A 22150-nucleotide genomic window follows, 5' to 3' on the forward strand; every position below is an offset into this window, starting at 1 on the left:
ACACAACAAATGAAACATTTTCATTTTATTTATTTCGGAGGATATGAGTCTCTGAGGTTTAAATTAAGGCTCCAGCCTTCCTTGCATGTTCTTACCACGTTTGCTAAATTGTCCATTGAAATGTGGAAATGTGAACAGGAAAGGCTGTTTATTTGTCCTGCAATTGGCTCGGGGACCAGTACAGGGTTTTGCCCGCTTCTCACCCAAAGTCCGCTGCAAAAGGCTCCAGCTTACCCGTGGCACTAATCAGAACCAGATGTATAGAAAATGGATGGATGAATATTTGAGCTCATCACTTAAAAGTGCTTCCAACATGTCAAATGTGCTTTTGGTGACATGTCCTGAGTTTTTAATTGACCATTAAAGGCAAACGTAAATGAGCTAGTAGACGTGTTGAAATGATCAGGTAACATGAAATAAAAAATTAAAAAAAGCTGTTTTTCATGGTGTTCAATAAAAAGGTTCCATTAAGGCACAAGGGTGTCTCTGTTTCGTTGCAAGTTTGTCAAGGTTCCTCGCAGTCTTTCAGCAAATCCTCCAGGAAACAAATCAGAGCCTCTTTTCCGCTCTTCTCCTCCGTGTCAGCCTCCGTCGCCTTAAGTCGTTGAACCACCTGCTGCAGACTCTGGACTCTCTGCTGCAGGTCAAAAGTGTCCCCCACCGCCGCGTCCTTCTCCTCCCCCGGCGTCCCCTCGGCCCGGAGGTACTTGAGCAGGTGCTCCCTGACGCCGTCGCCCTCCTCGCCGGCCAGCGAGGCGGAGATTGCGGGTAGGTCCGCCGGCAGCCCGAGGCGCAGCAGGTGCAAAAGGGCCCGTGAGAGCGTGTGGCGCAGGCTGGCGCTGTAGCGGTACTCCAGGAAGTCGTGCATATCCTCGCTGCTCCGGAGCGCCGCAGCCAGTGAGCGCCAAACGTGCCCGAAGCGCTCGGTGTCGCCGTAGCAACGGCGGTGGGCGGGCACGGCCAGGGCGGCTGCTGACTTGATGCGCACCTTGAAGTTCTTGCAGGAGGCCACCACGTTGCAGAGGGCGGCCAAGGCGTCACCAGACCAGCAGGCGGACTCTAAACGAAGCGGGCACCATTGAAGCAATGTTGACATATACATTTCCATATTCCACATATTTACAATCATTTAAATTTTACGATACAGTGCGATGTTTCTTTATGAAAATCATGGGATAAAGAAAATAGTTTTTTTTGGTGGTGGCCTGGAACAGATTGGCATTTAAATTCATTTTAATAGGGAAAATTGTTTTGATTTTTGCTAATTACGATAAAGCAACATATTTAATGAGCTAAATGGAACAAAATAATACATAGTGAATAAATGTTAATTAACCAATGTGAAAGGAAAAAATAGATAAATGAATGCAACAAATATAAGACTTTTGATGATGCAATTGTGATATTGGCTGAATTAAAGTGTATTTGTTTGTTCCCTCAGTGAATTTTTGGTAATTATCTTTTTTTTCTCTCTCATTCTGTACATATAATTACAGTTTCGGGGGAAAAAATAAAATTGCTCAGCTGTCAATCACAGGATTGAGACATTTGGTCAATTGTTGGTCCCCTTACCGAGCGGCAGGTCTGGATTCTTGAAGGCTTTGCCCAGAGCGTAGCAGGCATTCCAGCGCACCTTCATGGTGGCCACCGACTGCACGGTCTTGACCAGAGCTCTCACGGCGTCCTCCAGAGGCTGCCGGAAGGCCGCGCGACTCAGCTGACCCTCACGCAGGAAGTGCAGCAAGTTGCCGAGGGCTCGCACTGCATTGCACTTCACCTGGGCGGGACAAAATAAACACAGAATTTGTGTAACTAATGTCACAATAATCTGTGCAAAAAGTCTGCACAAATTTATTTTGGGGTTATCTTTGGTGCATCTACAATTTAACTACTTTTTGGTACCTATGATGACAAAAATGTCCTGAAAAGCCAACTAGAACATCTGCACAGATTTTAACTTGGAAATACAAAGGTGTCACCTTATCTTTGTCCGCTGCCGCCCGCGTGGCCGCTTGCAGCATCTTTAGCAGCAACATGTCCGACATCTCCTTTTGAAAGTCGACTTCCACGCAGTCCCTGGAGGAGCCGGGAAGCAAAAGATCACTCACACAGGCTCCCTCACACACACGCACGTTTGATTAAGTCTTACATGTTGACGAGAAGCGTGTCGGTCAGGTTACCAAGAGACCAGGCGGCCTTGGCGCGAATGTTGGACGATCGGTCATCCAGGGCGGCGAGGATGACGTTGGCTGTGTCCGCCACAAACATCAAGTCCTTATATCAACACAAAACAACATGGCTCAGAATTTCACTAATTAAGCAGGATGTTTTCTCAGGAACATTCATTGTAAAGAAAGGAGAGGGGGGGGGGGGGGGGAAATCAATATTCAATAAATAACTGTAAAAAAAGTACTTTGAAATACAGACGCAAAAAAAGTATATTAAAAAAAAAAAAAACCCAAAAATATTTACATTATTTTTTTTGTCTCCCCCAAATAAATGCAATACACTTCTGTAGATGTCTACATATCACTGAAAGGGTGCATAGATTAAGCTCAGCGTCCCGAATCCGACATCATGTGTGTGAGAGAGATGAATCATCAGCTCTGCATTTGATCTCAAAATCAGCCATTTACACGAGAGCAATCTTTTTTTTATGATTTTATAAGCAACAAAGAAGAAGGCTGCCCTATACCTCTCTCAGGCAAGGGAAGAGGACGTAGACGCCCAGAGCCCTGACGGCTGCCATCTTGACCAGGTCGCTGTCGCTGTAGGTGAGGCCCAGCAGGACGGTGATGCACATCAGCTGCATCTTGTCCTGCACAACAAATTTGCATTTGCAGTCTGGATTTGGTGGGATAAGTATCCGCGTTTGAGGAGCCTCCAGAAATCACTAGATTTGTTGCTAGATCCATTTTTTAAAAAATATTTTCTAGAGGGGTCGCAAAAAAAATACAAAAATAAAAAAAGTGTGTAACTCACAGGCAGCTGAGCGAAGGCCTGCGGCAGGATGGAGGCGAGCGTGTCGCAGGCGCTGGTCTGCAGCGTGGGATGCTGCTGGTTCTGCAGCGCGCCGTTCAGCGGCCCGCTCAGCACCTCCGTCCAGAACGTCACCACCTTTTGATGAGAGGTCATGAAATATATGTCTGTTTACATGCCTTAAAAGTCATTTCAAAAATAAAATGAAGAAAATTTCTTCCAAGAAAAAGTTTGGGATAAGAGACTTTCAGGTAAAGCTTTCATTTTAGGTGGGTCTTGGAATTTTCCCCCCAAAACATTTTTCAATCTGTGTCTCAACGTCAGCATACTTGGTTCAGGGGGACCCGCGTGGCCACTGGAACATCGCTCTCTGCCTGGTACTGCTGAATGATTCCTGTTCCAAGCTCCTCGAGCAGCTGCACAAAAGCCACGTGACTCTTAATACGCTCAAATTATAACGCCAACATTTTCCTGAAAAACTGCACGGACCTTAGCACCGTGGAGTTGTATGGAAGGGTTGCTCTCGGCCAGGCAGCGAGCGCAGAGCTGCCCGATCTCGCAAAGGCAAGCCTGCGTCAGCGAGATGTAACCTCGCACCAGGTGGGAAAGCACCTGCAGGGCCTCCAGGCGGACGGGCGACGCCTCCAGGGCCAGGCCTCCGCCGCCCTCACTGTCCGACTGCTCGCCCCTGGGCTGCGTCACCAGCGCGGCGCACAGCGTCAGCAGCCACGGCGGGCCGCCCTCCGCCTCGGTGGGCGTGCGAGGAGCTCGCGGCGAGGGGCTGTCGCCGGGTTGTCGCCAGCTGAGGGCGCGAGAGTCCTGCGGCGGGAAGGAAGCGCCACCGCTCGTGTTGCTGCCCTCCGGCTGCTGGAGGAGAAGCTGCACTTCGGGAAGCGGCGCCTGAGTGGTCACCAGAGCGCCGTAGAGCGTCAGGGCCGACACTCGCACGTTTGTGTCTGAGGACACGAGAAATAAAATGGTTGCATTCACTTTAGGAGCGGATTCATCAAACTGAGCCGAAAATAGCCGCTGTGTCTTTTCATGCATGAGACTTTTTAGTGGGTCTACTCATGACAGTCATGCCTAACAAATTTCATGTTCATAAAACGGCTCCTGGGTCATCATTTTTGTCAAGGTTTTCACGTTGAGTCATCAAACGTTGTGAAGTGAAGCACAACTGGAAACTAAAATGGCCACTTTGAACGACGGGTGCTCGATAATTTTGCAATGTCCTCGTATGCAATTAAACAATGACCTCTGTGGCGCACATATGGTCGTATCTGCTTCCATAGAGAGGTGAGCAGGCCAGGCCTCAGGCGGTGGTACGGCGCGTTGGACACCAGGTGGGCCAAACACTGACAACACAGGAATTTTTTTTTTTTAACTTCATGAATAGCAAAAGGTAATTGAGTAATTAGAATTTCCAAATGAAAACAAATCAGAAGAGAGGAATGCGTGCATGAATACCTTTATGACCTGCGTGAGGGTATGAGGAGACGCTTCAGCCATGAGAGCCAGGCTGAGGGAACGGTGCAGCTCTCGCACGGCGGTGGCCAAGGTCAAAGAGAACGGCGTGTAAGAGGTGCGCGGCGACGCCGTGTCCTCCGCCACGGCCAGGAACTGCCGGGAACCGTCCAACATGGCCGACAGCGCCTGGAGCGCGCACGTACGGACCTAGGAAACCAGTTTAACATTGTTTTTGCATCGTCCTGACGAGAAAAGAGCAATCACAACCACAACCGAAGTTTGAGGAGGGTGGGCCATGGAGATTCGTTTTTTCCCACATTAGCAATGACATGAATATATGCATACAAAGGTACACGAGTAAATATGAATGAGTGCGCACAAGTGCTTTTCTATTAAAAATAAGGATTCCTATGTGACTCCAGAATTTATAACGGTAGTGCGTTTTGGCAAAGGTTCCCCAAGAGGAGGCACCTATTTTCCCATTATGCGTAAGGAAAAAAATCTCTTATTTTTGTGGAAAAACTGTTTTCAAGCAGATTTGTCATGAGAAGAAATAAAAGTGAATCCCAGAAGGAAAAATCAAATTATGTCATTTGTTTTTTCTATAATGAAAGCTGTGGTGGTGGTGGATCTATTAAAAGCGGATTTTTGTGCGGAAAAAAAAATGACAGCCTTCTCGATAGCACGATATGGGAGGGCGTGGTCGAGTGGTGGTGTTGGCCGACCTTGGGCGAGGGGTCTTTTAGGATGATGGTGAGCAGCGTTAGCGGCGGTGCTGCTCCGTTTCCGACAGGAGCCTCCGGAATGAAGGCGGACCAGTAGCCGTACAGGGTGCGCTTCTCCACCCACTTGACCACGGCCAGCAGGCAGTGCAGCGCCCCCTGGCGAACGCGGGCGTGACTAAGCCTGGCGGGGGAAGAAAAGGGATTGTTTAGCATTGCGTCGCCATCTTCATTTTCATTTATTCGTTCCCTATGAATAACTACATATAAATAAATAGATAAAATTAAATGAAAAACTTAGTGCAACTGATACATATTTTGTATGGCATGATTGTTTTGAATTTAAATTCCATTTTACAGCCTTTCATGACCGGTCACCATTTTCTTGTGTATTATTTCATTGTGTGCATAATGACAACCCAAGCACAATTTGATTGAAAGCTTCTACGCGTCACTACCTTAGCTTGCTTTGCGCGCTGCCTTCCGGGTCAGAAAATTCAGAATCGGAAGTGTTCCGCTTCCACGAGGGGTACAGAGAAACCGCAGAAGGTTTGGCCTCACTTCCCATTTTGTGAGGCGTCAACACCGTCGGCTCGCTGTCGCCATCGTCGTCGTCCCGCCTGCTTTCCTCAACACTTGCCTTCTTAACCTTCCCTCTGGACTTCTTCTTCTTGTTCTGCAAAAGGAAACATTGAGACTCATCATGTCCAAAGAAGCACACTGGAGGTCCACTGCCTCACCGCAGGCGCTTTCCCTCCGCCGTCCTTCGCCGCCTCAGCCGGTTTTGGGGCTTCGTCGTCGGGTTTGCGTGCAGGTGTGCTCTCGTAGTGCGGGAGAGGTGCCGGGTAGAGCACGGCGGGCCACTCCACGCTGACGCCTGGAGCTCCCTGGAACATGAGCCTCTGCGAGAACATCGCCCATATCAGTACAAGTGCTAGGCACTTGACAGGCCCTAAATCTACCTACCCTATCCCAAGCTAAACCTAACCGATAACCATCTCACACTGTATTAAAATAAAAAGTGGCGGGATACACAGACGGGCAAAAATTAAACCTTATTTCGCTTTCAGTCGTTATTAAATCAAATTTGTTACCTTGAGAGCGGCCAACACTGATCCAACCACCTCACCGCCGCCAAACTTCCACTTCCCGCCCAACAGACAACAATGGAGGCCTTTTAGCGCGGCTTGGAGCACCTGCACGAGCGAATGCAACACACATTCTCAGCTGCTGGTTGAAGGTGAATCATTTGCGTAAGCACCACCTTCAAAATCAGCCCAAATGTTATTCTGACAATAAAAAGCTCCAAACAAATAACCAAACCGTCCTTACAATGCAGTAAAAGAGTTCGTCGCCGTCGTCTGGTTGGGACGGCTGCAGTGTTTGCAGGAAGACGGAGAAACACACACTCTTGTGCACGTCATCTAGCGGCGGCTGACCCGAAATCCTGGGAGGAGACAAAGCGCAAGAAAAGCTACAAAACACACACTGGCTATTGCGTGAGCGTGTGCATGCGTGCGTTTAATGACAGCGCTCTTCAAAAGTTAGATATTTGTACCCGGGGGGCTGTGGATATAAGGCCCACCTGACACAGAGGTTGGCCATACAGGTGAGGACCACGTGACGTAGATCCATATCAGGCTGAGAAGGGGCACTGTAGCGCAGGAGGACTCCGTCTTCGCCCAGCAGGTTGTCAAGGTGCTGGAAAACGGTAAATTTATGTTGGTGTTGCAGCAGTAGTGGTCAGGGAGCGCGTGTGAGACATGGCACCTGGTGGCACTGTGGTCCATTGCCGTAGACGATGGTGGCGAGCGCCTGCAGGATCCCGAGGTGCGTCCACGTGCTGCACGCTTCCAACGCCACCGTCATGTACTTCAGCAGGACGTCCAGCGTCTGCTCGTCGATGATTACCTTCAAATAAAAAACATGTTAATTTCTTCAGAGCAGCTAATAGAGGCACGGCCTTCAGAAATGCGAAAGGTCACTATCTGAGGAAACAACACACAAGTTACATTTGATTTTTTCTGAGAAAAAAAAGGAAGCATCTAATTAGGGAAAGGTGTTTCTTTCTTCAAGTTGATTAAGTGGGACGAGCTGGACGAAAATATACCATCGCTGATGTACTTTTCTGACCATTTATTGGATGGAGACCTTTATTTCGAATGAATTGAGGAAAGAGTTACTTACTTTGAGCTGGTTCAGGAGATGATGCACGACCTTGCACAGTTTGACAACCAAATGTTCTTGACTCATCGGCACAAGACGGCTGGCATTCACCAGCAGGATGCAAACATCCTGAAATTTAGAGTGATCCTTTTCTCATTTAAATTGTTAGACGTACATCATTTCACCATTGAACCCAAGGACAAGCGCATTCTTCACGGGCGACTTTGGTCCCTGGAACAAGACAATAACACCTCCAAGTGCCATCCCCTCACCTCCGGCAGAATGTTTATGTTGGGTTCCAAGTTGCGGTTGAAGTTCTCGGAGATGAGCTGGTCGAAAAGGAGGTGGAGCTCCTCCCGCAGGTGACTCGAGTCCGCCCGCACCCATCGGAGTTTAGCGGCGCAGTGGCAAAAGAGCCGCTCGGCCTCCGTCTGCGGCCGTGCGCCGCGCTGCCACACGTCGGCCCCCTGAGGCGTGAACGGAGCCGCATCGGCGGACAGGGGCACCGAGGGGAAAAACGGTGAGTCGCGGCGGGTGACAGGAGCAGCCGACACCGGTAATGCACTAGGAGCCGCCATTTTGGTTTGTCTTCCGTCACAACTTCTTCGTTGGATTTAATCTGTTGGCTAGGCAAAAAAATGTCTTTTGGAGCGCCACCTGAGGGGTTGGAGAGTCAATGCAGCATCGATGACATAAATGGCTGAAAATGACCGACTAAAGATGCATATTTTGAACTTCATTTTCTACATTATAAAATACATCCATTCATTATTCAGGCCGCCTTTTCTCACGAGGGTCACGACCTTGCTGGATCCCAAAGACGAACCATTCACACTCATAATCACACATAGGGACAATTCAGTGTTAAGATTTTATCTAAGAATACATTATGGCTCTGATAAAATACGTTTTGCAAAACAAGTTATTGTTGTGGAACTAAATGGGTATAAACGTACTTCAGATATAGCTATGTATATAGATAACTTTGACAATTTGCTACATACACACACGACCACCCGTACCTTGCAGAACAGCAACGTGATGTGTTTTTATATACCCTATTCAGTATTATTTTCCATTGCACTAACTATTCTCTTATTTATCTAATTTATATATTTATCTGAATTATTGTTGTATTGCACTGGAGAGGGGAGCTTTCTAATCTCGTTGCACTCTTGAGTACAATGACAATAAAGGGATTTCTGATTCGGATTTAATTTTAACCCACAGTAATTTGACCCTACTTTTCCCTCACTCAACCAGTAGGCATAAACATCAAGTAAATTCCAAATTGTATAATTTGGTTTTTGATTGCAAATAAAGACAAATTCCCGTAACCATGTAAATACAAGACAATATTTAATTCCCACAGTGTTGCTGTGCAGTGTCAAAGCAAAATTACACCATGGAACAACACATGAAAGGAAGGACTACAGCAACAGTGAAGTTCTAAGTCTGACATTTTTTTTTTTTTTTGCGTGGTGGCAACAGCCAGGCACAAAAATGAAGACTTTTACAACAAAAACACTGCGTCCTTTAATCCCAAGAGAAATGAAGCATCAAAATGAAATAAATGCACACACGAGCATCAGTCGGGGATAACAAAACAAATACCGCCCAAAATGTGGTCGACACAGCACCATCGTCTCCTTCGTTTAGTAACAAAAGGTCTGCGCAGGAAACTTTTGAGGAGTCCCGTCTGCAGAGTGGCTGACGGACGGACAGAATGGAGTTGTTAATGGCTGGTAGATGGGGCAGTTTCAGCCTGACTTGAAGAGCAGGATGGCCACTTGGCCGAGGTAGAAGTAAATAAAGTGCTTGGTCTCATGCGTCACGTAGCTGCCGAAGTTCCGACCCACAATGCAGTGCCACGTGGGGTTGTACTTCTTGTCAAATTCCTGCAAGAGTCCAGAACATACAGTTAAATGAATGATTATCCTGGGAGTGAGGTTGTTTTTTTTTCTAAACATAATGTGCCGTTTTGGTCATCCGGAATACATCACATGCAATATCAAGAAAACACATTGCTGAAGTCTCTTGCGTTTTAAAAATCTGTATTATATAAGTCTATGCGCACCTTTTTGACATAGGCAGCAATGTCCTTCTCAATGTTGTACTTTTCTATGGCTTGCATGGCGCAGTCCACAGCATCTTGCTGCATTTCTTCGGACATGTCCGCGTTCTTGATCACAGCTTTCTTGTCAGACATATTGGCTGTAGACTGCAAAAATCAAAGAGAATTAGATTCAGTTGTCTATTTTCGATTACACTTGTCCTTATTTGGTTCACAGGTAAGGTTGAGCATCTCTCAACTGACATTGGGGAGAGGTCAGGTACGCCCTGGACTGGGCACGGATCAATTAAAGGGGACTTTTAGACAAGCATTTACACGTTCAGAAAATGTTACGTTTTTTTCGAACATGCATCTTTTTTCATTTATTTTTTGGTATGTGGGAGGAAGCAACATAAAGTAGCTGCAAAAAACCCAACCGCAGAGCATGCAAACAAACTCCACTCAAGGCCGGGCGTGCTAAATCATTAGGCCTGACTAGAGTCACAATGCATTAAAATAACTTTGCCCACCACACTATTCGAAAGTGCAGTCCATTCAATCACGTTTAGCTCCTGCATATGAATAAATCAATTTCACCCATCAATTACCTTTGTACGTGCGGGCTTCAAAATCGCTCAATGGCCCACAGTGTTGGATTGGAGTGCAGTACGAAAAATATTTATGCTTAACAATTAGCATCACTTCGCAAACACAGGTGAGTGACTGTCACGTGAGATCACAATTAAAAAAAGCAATTAGTGCGACTGCAGCTGTTTGGCAAACATATAAATTTGCATCACTGGGCAACAGCACACACAAGTAAGCGTACCTTTTTCCTTCGAATTGTAGTGCAGCAGGGTCACACCGAGCGGTGAAGAGAGTCGGTATGACTGAACAACAATGAGCGTTCTTCCCAGGTGCCGCCCTTCCCTTCGTGCCTGCTCTCTGATTGGCTGCTTCCCGTGGGCTTTTTCCGGGTATGACGGCTGCATTTTGTTTCCTCCCATAATGCACCGCTCTATCTCCCTCCCAAATCTCGGCGCGAAATTGGGTAAATCGAAGAGCACATTTGAACAATACGCGAATTAAGACGAAAATTTCCGTGTCGTAAAACATAATTTTGTTTATATTTGTCTAATGGGGTGAATTAAACGGGTAGGAGGCGAAACAAGTAGTTTCGGAGAATCTCAATTTGCGGATGGTGACGCCATAAAGAAGCGACGGTATTACATTCTGCTCACCATGTGATCGGGCGATAAGTCTTTAGGGTATGAGTAAAGAAGCACCACGGACGCAAAATGCATGCACGAATTCGATTATTTAGCATAAAACGTGGTCATCCCGGGAGAGCGCAACAATTGCATTCTCGAGAACGTTTCATTGCATCTCTTCCAAGCGTACCATAATATAAACTTGGAACTACTAAATGTTTACTGTATTTTCTAACTGTGCGCATGTACACAAAGAAACATTTAAGAAGTCGCACGTTTCCATAACATTCACAAGAGATCAGTCCAGACAATGGCATACGTTTTGAATTTTATTAAAAGAGAATAAAGCTCTGATGACACCGGAGACTCTACTTAAGAAAAAAACAAAAACCATCTCGTCAGGACAAAGCGGATTTAAGAAAATAAAAACCACATTTCCCCCCACCTTCTGGAAGCCCCTTGTGGTTTTGATCCAAGCTCTTCCTTTTCCAACAATAATAAAAAAAAAAAAGATTTGAAGTCATAACATAACACTTCTACTAATTATGAATTTCCACAACATGTAAAATAACCACTAAATGAGTTTCTTTGGGGACGCCGAATTAGATTTGACTATAGAACTACAATGCTTGAAAGGTTGGATGTGGGAGCTTCTCCTGGTACAAACAACAAACAAACAAACGAACAAAGAAAAATCTCCAATGCTCCTGCTCCTTGTATCCATCCTGATGCCTAAAAATCCTAAATCCTGATCCGGCTCCGGATGGGGTGACAATGAGCCCAGTCCAAACCTTCAGAATACCAGCAGAACCAAAGAGAAGGAGTTAGAATCACACCTTCGCATTGAACGGAAAAATATCTACATTTTGATGTCACTTAAGAGGGTTGAAGAAAACTACAAAGAAAAAAAATAGGTGGGGGGGACACCACCTACAAACAAAATGGATGCAGAAGCTTATTTCTGGGGTTAGGGGTTGAGTATTGAGAATCAATGGGGCGCCATTTTAAGTGTAAAAATGTGTTAACAGCCTCACAATTAGATGTTTGTAAAGGCACAACCATCATACCATTGCGTGCCACATTTGTATCCTCCTCCTCCTCCTCCTGTTTATCCTAATTTGAACTGTTTCCTTCTCTTCCCATCCTATCCTGCCGCTCTGATCTCTACAGAGAGACACACAAGAAGATCAGCGGATATAATGTTTTGAGAAGCCAAATAAAAAGCACAGCAACAGCGGCAGCATTCAAGGTGCGGGAAATAGGGGGTGGGAAATGAAGGAAAGGTGAGTAAAATGAAACAACAAATAAAAAAATAAAAAACAAATAATTCACCCAACACGCATTGAAGGGAGGTGAAAAAAAATAAAAAAAATCACCCAACACACATTTGAAGGGAGGGGGGAAAAGGGGACGGGAGAGGTAAGCAACAAAAATCACAAAACGGCAGGGCTAATGAGAAATACATGATAAACGGGATCCAACTCCAACGTTTCTTTCGCCCCTCCCGACGCGCCGCTCTCCGCCAAGTCAGGGTGGCAGCGGCGGCGGATCTAGGTGCGGGAGCGAGAGCGGGAACGGGACCGGGACCGAGAGCGGGAGCGCCGTGGGGAATAGCGCGGCGAGGCCCGGCTGCGGCGAGCGGGGGAGTAGCTGCGCGACCGGCTCTTGCTTCGACTGCGGCTGCGCGAGCGGTCATAGCTGGGGCTGCGGTGGCCGTCCATCCTCACGCGGATGTATGCCGTCTCGCCCTGCGCACACAAAAGAAATAAGGTAAGTGCTACATGTTTAACACAATGGTTGGTTTGAGGAAAAGCTGCTGCCCCTCACGAAGAGGAGCCGGATTAGGTGGCTTGGGTAATGCATGAGGACGCCCCCTTTGTGAATCACGATGTGAAAAAAGGGGGTGTAGAAGTTAAATGTTTAAAATGTGACTACACCTGCTATATTGTCCTCAATGTGGATATTTATTCATTACTATATAGCCAAATGTCAACTACTTGGAACATTAAAATCAAATTGATGGAAAAATGTCAGTTATGATAAAGTTATTGATTCATTCATTTATTTTCGGGCTCTTTCCCCTGAGCCCCGCATACCTCGTGGGAGCGGAATTTGCTGTTGTCCAACTTGTGCACGGCGTAGGTCATGTCCTCCTTGCGCACAAACTCCACCACGCCGCTGCCATCACGGTTGACGTCGGCATAGCATACGTCACCCGCCTCTCGCATGTGGTCCTTCAGGTCTTGCCAGCTCCCACTAGGGGGAAGACCTTTTAAAAAAAAAAACAGAAAACAACAATCACAGGTAAAGAGACATTTCGTGTTACACCAAACCGGCATTCTGTGAACGCTGCGGCCCACCTGACACAATGACTCTGTACTCGGATCGCCGAGATGGGGGCCCATATCGGCCCCTGGGGGGGCCTGCCGCTCCGCCTCGACCACTTCGGGGGAACTCCACGCGCAGTCGGTAGCCATCATAGTCATAGCCGTCGCGACCGTACACAGCGTCGTCTGCATCCCTGTCAAATTAAATACAGTCATATCTTCTACATATACACTCATACTTTAATTGAGTAGTTTGAGTAGATGGCAAAGTATCGGTCTTTCATAAATCCTTTACTTTGAAGCATTTTAATAGGAGAGAAGCCGCAAGAAAGAAAAACAAAGTGTCTTTTAATGCTCTTTTTTATGTACTTGCAACTTGATTAAAGACATTTTAAATAAGATCAAGTCACTTCCTTAAAACTATCATTTACAGACTAAAAGAAAATGATTTGCTTGCATGAAATGTCAATTTTGGGGGATAAACCAGAGTGAGTCCTCCTCATCTAAATTTAATAATCATCCCTCAGAAATTAATAAGGGCTGATTTTAATGCTTTTTGCTTGATCCATTAGAGCCTCGTGTTATCCCATTCAAGCTTATTCAAACGTGCCATTAAAGTGGACATATACTTAATGGAATACCTCAAAACGCAATTCTTGCGGTTAAAAGGCGACTTTATCCGCGCCAAATCCATTGGGACCATGCGTTCCCCGCTCACCTCGGGTCCTCGAACTGCACGAAGGCGAACGGCGGTCCCCCTCGTCGGTTTTTCAGATCGATGTCGCGGATGGAGCCGTACTTGTAGAAGAGGTCTTCGACGTCCTTGGAACGGATGTCGGGCGGCAGGTTGCCGACGTAGATGCGGCAATCGTTGCTCCCCGCCGGTCCGCGGATAATGCCTCCGCCAGACATGCTAGCGAGCAAGCTAGCTAACTAACTAGCGCACAATGGACGTAGTAGCGTGCAAGTGGATGGGTTGGCTAGATAGCTACTGAGGCTAGCGAGCGAGGCTAGTTGGCGTGTTAGGCTGTCTTCCCTGCTGAAACGAAGAAGAAGTGCGCGGTTGGGGTTAAGATGTTCTCGCTTCGCCGCTGGGGACGCGCCAGGCAATATTCTTACACGACTTTCTCGCGGTACAGTTAAATCCTCAAGGTATGAAAGTGGGAGGGAAAAGATCGCGCTAAATCCGTAAGGGCTCGCCTGTCCACTTTCCGCCAACACCGACGTCTTCTTCGTTGGACTATTTAAATGCAGCTGGGGAGATGCGCACACTGCCGCCTACTGGAGAAACGTGTGGACAGTGATCGGTGAGCGTGTCGCTGTTTTCCCGCCAACACCGATTTATCTTGTTGTGAATTAAAGGTGTTGATGAATACAATAAACGTTTTATTAATTCAAATGTGAAAAATGGTCGATGAAACAGTCCCTTAATTAAGCCATTAAAATGTGAGCTGAGCTTGTGAACTTTGTGCTTAAATTAATACGTTTGAAAACATGACATTTATGCTTATTAATTAAAATGTGACATACTTATTACAATTGTTAAAATTATTATTAAAATTGTACATTAATTGATAAAACAGTAGACTGGTGGTTTGTTCAAAATCATATGAATTAAATTAAATACTTAAAAAAGTAGGAATTAATTCAATAGTGATGTTAAATGCCAAATGATTTGTTCTCAAATTAGATAAATATAAATGAAATTAAATACATAAGACAAAAAATGTATTAATTACATTGGAAAAATCATGATTTAAACTGGCATTATAAATTAAAGTGGGTTTTAACCAACTTATCCCTAATCATTTGAAATGTAAAAATGTTTTGTCTCAAAATTACACAGATATAAAGTCAATGAAATACACAATAAAACAACATAATAATATATTAATTTCACTAAATATTTGTTAATGTATGAAATCTTATCCTTAATTAATGAAAATGTGAATGTTTGTTTGTGTGCCAAAATGTAATAAATGGACACTGTACTACAACATTTCAAAATAAGTAACGGCCTTTAAAAGCCCCCAATATCCTTTTTTACTTGAAACAAACATCAGAGGAAGTCTCAACAACACAAAATATTTATTTCATTAGTACCGTGTAGTTTGTGGTGTAAAAGAGTCATAAGACATTATGGCACGTCACAAGTCATAAGGATGTGGGACTCATAAACGCCTCCCATCCCAAAATGCTTGTTCAAATGTCATAAAAATACATCATGAGAAGCATGTTTTTCTTCCTAAGAAAAAGCAGATGTAACCTTTCAACTTTTTGGCCGAAATGGCCCAAATTCCTCCTGATGATAACAGAGAGAAGGGGTGGGGGGGCGGGCCGTCAGGTTTAGATAAATCGGGGGGTATTTGCGGAAGACATAAACATGTGTCTCCTTGAAATGAGGAATCCAATCGGACTGCCAACCCCCCTTTTAAGGCATTTCCCTTAGCCGAGAAGCAAAGAGGGAGTGGGACCATGAAGGGAAGGGGGGGGGGGGTTTGCTGGGGGGGCGGGGTGGCCCTGCAGGATGTTCTCACAGGATGCTGGAACAAGCAGTCCGAGTGGAGCGGCATGAGGAGGAAGAAGGGAAAAGAGTCAGCTGAGAGGAGCGTTGGGGATTCCAGTCGTCGTGCGATCGCTGTCGATTTGGTTCTGGCGGTGTCGGAAGGCGACGTGCGCACACAACGGGCTGAGGATGTGAAATCAACGTGGTCAGGACAAGCGGCAAAGATTTACCATCTGCTTGGAGTCAGGTACATGTTGGTTCTGGATTGTGTGACATCATATCAAATGCAAAGTATTGTTTATTTATTGATCACTAAACACTGACGCAGGTCAATCATGTAAAACATCGAAAACACGGTACACAGATCTAGACAAGAATTCAAGAGTGAGAACTCATTGACTAATACTTGACTTTACTTGGACTCCAACCCAGAAACTTTACTTGGACTCTAGTTCTTAGGCTTTGGACGGTATGTTTTAGAACTGATTGAGATTTGAATCCTTCAAAAACTAAAGACTCAATTTAAAAGACCAGAGGTCCAAATTTTAGACCTCGACTTGGGCTTAAGTTCAGACTTATGACTAGATTTGACCTGGAGATGAGTTGATGATAGACACCAACTTGACTTGACATCAATTGAAAAAATTCTATTTGACTCCATCTTAGACAAAAGGACTTGAATTTAACTCGAGTTTATTATTTTGAGACTCCCATGCAGAGACTTGACTTTCATTCAAGAGTTGACCTGGACTCCAACTCAGAAACCTGCTTTTTGACTCGGGACGTGTTCAAGGACCTGAAACCTGACAGGTACTCAAGTTTGGAGACCTGGAATACAGCTCAGAAATGCGCTGTATATCTATATCTGATATATAGTTATATATCTATATAGATCTCGCAATAAAGTATATTTTGTACAAGGAAGAAAGAGAGTTTAAATATTGTGTGACATCACATTGGTTCAATTTGCAAAGTCACCGTCTTTCTCTAGAACCAGTTTTGAAAAAGAAAACAAAAAAGCCCCTGTTGTTTGGGCATAAATAGCTCAGTCATAGGTCAGATACGTCTCTACTTCCTCTTGGCCTTCTTTGCGAGCGCCCTATCACTTCCAGCATGCATCCTGCGCCCGTGCACGCGTCCGCTGATGATGTCTGTGTCCCACAGCAACATGGCCACCTTCCCGCTGCTTTTCCCGCTTCTGGTCAGCTGCGGAGTGGCGGCGGTCCACCCGTCTCACCATCGCCCTTTGTGCACCATCGTAAGTAAATGTGCGTTTGTTCGGTGGAAGCGCATTCCTCATATTTGAATAGAAATTAATAAGGAGCAGTGGGTTTATTTGGACACGTTGCAGATGGCAACAGGGACGAGCGTCCTAATCTGCTTGAGTCGTTTCATTTATTTGACTTGACTGTGGAGAGATTCCTGGTGAATCCCGTTTGACTTTTTGGCCCGGGTTTCCCAGTAAATGCTGTACAACTCTGAGATTACCGACACTAGTGTCGAGGTGTCGTAATTGGGTGACAAACTGGGAGCGTGGGGAGGAATGTTAGGTAAGTGTTGAGAAATGGAATCATACACGCGTCATAAATGACAGAAAAGTTCATGTTGCGGGACTGAATCATCATTCGGGGAGATGACAAGGTCGTCAAACTTGGAAAAGATATAAAATCGAAAAGATAAAAAAAAAAAAGGGAAATGGATGATGGATGGAAGGAACAACCAACCAATCAATGAACATGCTCACATAATCCACTTGAGTTTCTTTTGGTGTTCCCCAGGGTTCACTAAAAAGCGGAGAAGATGTTTCGCACGGGAGGTCGCCTTTGTTTATGTCGGCTTTTCATCAAAACCGCAAGTATGCCGAGAATCTCAAAGGCCTTAGTGAGAAATTGGAGATGGAGACAGTTTTATGGGCTGTTTTTGGACTAGAGGGGGGGGGGGCGACTGGGTGGTGGGGGTCCGCTGGCCCATATGGTTTCGATTATGAACTCTCTAGGTCTAATATCTCGAGATTATGCCAAGGGAGCCAACGTTAACAAGAGAGGTACTTATTACCTGAAGGTAATAAAGGTACTTTTCTTTTGTCGGTACTTTTTTTTCTGGAATTTCCCTCATGAGTTATGGCAGAGATCTTGGCTGAAAGAGCGGAGACGCGTCCGTATGGTGTTATGTCTCTAAACAGCAAAACAACGGATTGACCAAGAGTTGAGGTTTTTATTGGACTGACAAACGGTCCTAAAGTTCTTCGAATGAATCAAAAAGGACAACTTTGAACATGTTTTGCTATTTCCTCGACACGATCCCACCAACATGCTGCGTGTGTTTATCTGCGCTGGCAGGTGGGTACGAGCGCCGTCTGCAGAGATTTGAGCCTCTCCAGCACCCCCGCCGACCTCCCGTTGGGCGTCCGAGCACTGGACCTCTCACACAACCAGCTGCAGAATCTCAGCCGCGACACCCTCGCGGGCCACACGGGCCTGCATCAACTGGACCTGCGCTCCAACAAGATCCACTTCATCCAGCCGGGACTTTTGGAGGCCATGAGTGACCTGAAAGTCCTGGATCTGTCCGGGAATCGTCTCAACATGTTTGCTCTTGCCAAAATTCAAATCGGAACACTCGCAGCCGTGGAGTCTCTGGATCTTTCCAGTAACGGCTTGTACACGGGGATGTCTGATTTTTTTCTCGCCGATTCTCCTTCGCTGGTGGAGCTCTCGTTGAGCGGTAACAGCATCACCAAGATCGCACAAAACACTTTCAGGGGTGCGTTGTCCCTGAGGAGGATTAGCCTCCACAACAACGTCATTTTGGAGATTGAAGATGGCGCCTTTGACTCTCTGGATGGCCTCAGCGAACTGGACTTGTCCAAGAACTCCATCGCTTGCATCACCGACTTCAATCTGAGCCACCTGCGAGCCTTAAACCTCAGCAGGAACAGCCTGGAGCTCTTCCAGAGCACCAGATCAACCGAGCCGTACCACCTCGGCTTGCTGGATCTGAGCGGAAATAAACTGCTTTATTTCCCACTTCTGCCCATCAACAACGCAATCCGCCATCTGGACCTGTCGCGCAACCGCCTTCAGAGTGTCGAGGTAACCGACATGGCGGAGACGAAGATTCCCGAGACGGTTTTGAAGCACCTCAAACACTTAGACCTAAGTTACAACCAGCTCACGGCCTTGCCGCGGTCCTTCTTTCACACCATGATGTCACTGGAAGTCCTGAACGTGAGCAACAACTGCGTCACTTTGTTTTCCGTCACCGACAAAGACGTCCTGCCCGCAGCCAAGATTATCAACCTCAGCTATAACTCCCTCCACAGACTTTCCTTCAACGAAGGCACTCTGCAGGCTTTGGAAGAGCTCGACCTGCAAGGGAACGGCCTCAGCACCCTTGAGCATCAAATGTTCCAAAGACTTCCAAGTCTGAACCTCCTACAGCTCCAGGAGAACAATCTTCGAGTGTGTCCCTCCGAGACAAAACCGGATCAAGACCCTCCAAGTTGCGTTTCGTTCTCTTCCGTTCCAAAGTTGAAGTTCCTTTACCTTTCTCGGAACAATCTGAAGAGTTTGCCACGCGGCGCGTTTGCCAACAGCCCTCTCGGCCTGCTCGACTTGTCCCTCAACCCCGGCATCGAGATGCACCAAGACTCCCTGGCCGGTCTGGAGCACTCGCTGGTCCGGCTCCTTCTGAGGGAGAATAACATTTCCCACCTGAACACGGACATGTCATCGCTGAGGAGCCTGAAACTGGTCGACCTGTCCACCAACCACCTGACCCGCCTCCCCGCGTGGAACCGGGAGTTGTCCATCGAGACACTCAACTTGCAGAACAACAGCTTGGTCACCCTGGAGCGCGCCACCATGGCGGCGCTGGAGCGCTCGCTGAAGACGCTCTACGTGGGTGACAATCCGCTCAGCTGCTGCGAAAATTTGGACTTAGTGCGCCTGCTGCAGAACTCCGCCGTGGTGGTGGCCGACATCGAGGCAGCGACGTGCATTCTCCGCGACGGCTTGGAACCGGTCAACATCGAGAAAGTGACTCGGGAAATGTGTCGAGGACGAAGGAAAGCCAAATACATCGTCGTCATTGTTGTGATTGTCTTCTTGGCGGTGATTGCCTCGGGACTGCTGGTGAAATACTGCAAGTTGAGGAAGGGGAAGCATAGCCGAAGATTTAGCGCATGAAGGATAATTCACTTTGAAGAAAATGATTTTTTAATATCGTAAATGGTTACATTCAATGGGGAAAAAAGTGGGAGGGATTTACTTTTAAAAGGCCAGAATACTTAAATCTTGTGCCAGGATCGAGTCGCAACTTGAGCGGCTTTCTACTAATGTCTCGATCACTTTTGATTTCAATATGAAACCAAAGTGAAAATCAACTTTAAGTTTACGGGTTCCATTTCATTGCCGTTTGGAAAATGTTGGCACCAAAATGGAATTTGAGAATTGACATTGTTCAAATGAAATGAAAATGAATTATCAACCGCTGGAGAAAAGGAACACCTATAGACACTAGCTTGCAAACAAAGCAAAAAAAAAAAAAACACTACAAACACTCATAAAAAAAAAAACAAAAAAAAAAACAAGAGTTGGTGAAGTATGCTGTCTTAATCGGAGTCCAGAGACCTCTTCGGACTCTGTAGTCGTTTTGCACTTTACACTTCCGCTTGTTTTTTTTGGTGTCATTTGTGAAAACTAATGACAAATTAAAAAAAAAGTTTTATAATTTATTTTTATATTAACCAAGATGGACATTTTTAAACTATCGGACTGAGCACTTGCAATAATAAGAACTGTGACACTTTTTTTTTTTTTTACTTTTGTAGCACAAATGAAGGTAATTTCATGAGTTGATGTACACTGACAACATGTGTGATTTGTGAAAACGCTATATGAATAACGATGCATTGCATAAACACAGACCAGTGTACAATTTGTTCTTCACTTTTTTTGTTGTCAATTACTGAGACAAAAATCGCCTGGATCGTACAAGAGCACTCAATGCTAACGTTACCTCTGGAATTTGCGCTCGCTGCGAATTTTTTTGCGTGAAGGTCAACAAATTCCGACATATTCCTCACAGTTTGCGCGGAGCGTTTGTCTTTGTTTATGGAGACAAGCATGGTTGCTTACTGACTAACTAAATATGGTGTAAACATGTAGTACCCTGCGTTACGCTGACGTCAAAGTGGCTCGTTGAAGGCGCTGCTTAATCACAGGAAAGCCGAGATGGCATCTGCTCTAATTTTAGCCATAATAAACACGATCAAATGTCTAGACATTTTTGTTTATGCCGCGCTCAGAAGTGATCTTCATTTGTTTATTTGGTAGAATAAACAGACACTTGTGTTTATTAGCAACACAACAATAAAGAACAATATGACGACAATAATAATAATGAGAAATATTTGAGTGGAAAAATCCAGCTTTGTGTTTACAGGATGGTTCAAGGAGGTTCAGAAGAGGCCTTAAAGGAGGTTAATTTGAAGCAGGCCTCAGTCACTCTCTTTCCTGGTCTGTTTGTTCTTTGTGAGTTGCCGGTGACTCATGGTGATGCTCAGCAGTCCACTTAAGTCTCACTGAGATCAAAAAACTAGTTGAAAAAAAACTGTGACTACACAGGACAGCACTACAAACAAACACTAATCCAGAACAACGGAGGGTAAATTAAGTTCCACGTTAGCCATGAACATGTCCTCGAGTCTCCACCAGATGGCGCCCGAGACGTAAGTATTTTATTTATTTATTTTTTTAAGCAAAAATAAGCAGATCACCAACAACAACAATGACTTGAATGACTCTAATTTAACACTGACAGCTTTTTGGCATTCAGCACGCACGCGCACAAACACCAAACTTAACTGGCTTGACATGGATGTCTATTCACTACCAAACAATGGACCGGCAGGCTCAACATTTCTTTGAACAAGTACTGCCGATGCAGCAATATAATAATACAATTTGTAGTTTTTAATGATCTTATTTTCTGGACCCTGCTTCTTGCTCACAGTCAACTGGGATACTCTTCAGAATCTCACCAGCATCGGTAAAAGGGTCAAACTGTCACCGTCGCACTACAACTAACAGCACTAACAGTAAAAGTAAAATAAAGCCAAACTACTCACCCTTTGACGACATGGAGATAAAGAGGCTTTCTGAGGCACAACTGGAACAAACAAATTTGATTAACTGCATTCATTACAGTACTGATCTTTTTTTACCAGTATATTTTTTCAAGCACAAATATATAAAATACTAGTTTAATGTTTCTTAAGATCTTTTGTTTAAAACTTAAGGAAATGAAAATTAAGCAGCACTGTCGCATATTCGTGACGTCATTAATAACAGACCACTTGACCACCAGAGGGCGATAGAGATGCGGCTGACGCCAAAAAGTTCTACTCATTCTCCAATAATGACGTCATTAGCTTCAAGTACTGAACAAGGCATTGTTTGTCACAGACACGTTTGTTTTCAGTTCCTGACCTTTCGACTCGACAAGGTTCCTCGAATGGGAAACACCGCCTTCTGACGTCAGGTGACCTGGATGCCGACCAAGTGCAACAAAAACGGGACTAAATCTGGTGCTGGTGAACATCACGCTTTGAATGAACATAAACAGAAACGCTGCTTGACTTACACCAATAAACTGCTTCGAAAACATTAAAACCCTCTTTTATTAAAAAAAAAAATATATATAACACAGTAATTGTT

At 45.4% G+C, this 22150-nt stretch overlaps 4 protein-coding genes across 7 annotated transcripts; 1 reads left to right on the forward strand and 3 right to left on the reverse strand.

Moving 5' to 3' along the window:
• Positions 1-13: 13 nt before the first annotated feature.
• heatr6 (HEAT repeat containing 6) lies at positions 14-7945 on the reverse strand. The gene is made up of 19 exons (XM_088280468.1): positions 7607-7945; positions 7356-7463; positions 6939-7079; positions 6754-6869; positions 6501-6615; positions 6263-6364; positions 5909-6070; positions 5627-5844; positions 5172-5352; positions 4447-4653; positions 4235-4334; positions 3469-3935; positions 3309-3395; positions 2983-3117; positions 2696-2818; positions 2150-2274; positions 1980-2076; positions 1573-1777; positions 14-1059 (listed from the first exon to the last, which is right to left on the reverse strand). Exons 1-19 carry the CDS (start codon positions 7910-7912, stop codon positions 506-508), a joined length of 3549 nt encoding a protein of 1182 aa, XP_088136594.1. The 5' UTR covers positions 7913-7945; the 3' UTR covers positions 14-505.
• A 731-nt stretch (positions 7946-8676) lies between these two features.
• Positions 8677-10364, reverse strand: LOC148320515 (dynein light chain 1, cytoplasmic-like). Of its 2 annotated transcripts, none has more exons than XM_088279532.1 (3): positions 10217-10364; positions 9412-9555; positions 8677-9232 (listed from the first exon to the last, which is right to left on the reverse strand). In XM_088279532.1, exons 2-3 carry the CDS (start codon positions 9541-9543, stop codon positions 9095-9097), a joined length of 270 nt encoding a protein of 89 aa, XP_088135658.1. In that variant the 5' UTR covers positions 9544-9555; positions 10217-10364; the 3' UTR covers positions 8677-9094. The 2 variants fall into 2 exon arrangements, with proteins under 2 accessions (XP_088135658.1, XP_088135659.1); XM_088279533.1 differs by lacking the exon at positions 10217-10364 and adding an exon at positions 9996-10185.
• A 550-nt stretch (positions 10365-10914) lies between these two features.
• On the reverse strand, positions 10915-14172 carry LOC148320516 (serine/arginine-rich splicing factor 1-like). 3 transcript variants are annotated; one of them, XR_015839646.1, is made up of 6 exons: positions 13644-14172; positions 12959-13119; positions 12695-12867; positions 12062-12346; positions 11666-11762; positions 10915-11389 (listed from the first exon to the last, which is right to left on the reverse strand). XR_015839646.1 is itself a non-coding variant. In XM_088280282.1 (4 exons), exons 1-4 carry the CDS (start codon positions 13835-13837, stop codon positions 12149-12151), a joined length of 726 nt encoding a protein of 241 aa, XP_088136408.1. In that variant the 5' UTR covers positions 13838-14172; the 3' UTR covers positions 10915-12148. The 3 variants fall into 3 exon arrangements, 1 of the variants encoding a protein (XP_088136408.1); XR_015839645.1 differs by having other exon boundaries at positions 11666-12346; XM_088280282.1 differs by having other exon boundaries at positions 10915-12346.
• A 1320-nt stretch (positions 14173-15492) lies between these two features.
• Positions 15493-20267, forward strand: lrrc32 (leucine rich repeat containing 32). Its single transcript, XM_088279753.1, has 3 exons — positions 15493-15678; positions 16596-16689; positions 17771-20267. The coding sequence occupies exons 1-3, from the start codon at positions 15497-15499 to the stop codon at positions 19616-19618; spliced, it is 2124 nt and encodes a 707-aa protein (XP_088135879.1). The 5' UTR covers positions 15493-15496; the 3' UTR covers positions 19619-20267.
• Positions 20268-22150: the final 1883 nt, after the last annotated feature.

This window comes from Idiotropiscis lumnitzeri, chromosome 17, assembly GCF_059441095.1.
Source record: "Idiotropiscis lumnitzeri isolate Australia: NSW breed Sydney's pygmy pipehorse chromosome 17, RoL_Ilum_1.0, whole genome shotgun sequence".
Classification (NCBI taxonomy): Eukaryota; Metazoa; Chordata; class Actinopteri; order Syngnathiformes; family Syngnathidae; genus Idiotropiscis; species Idiotropiscis lumnitzeri.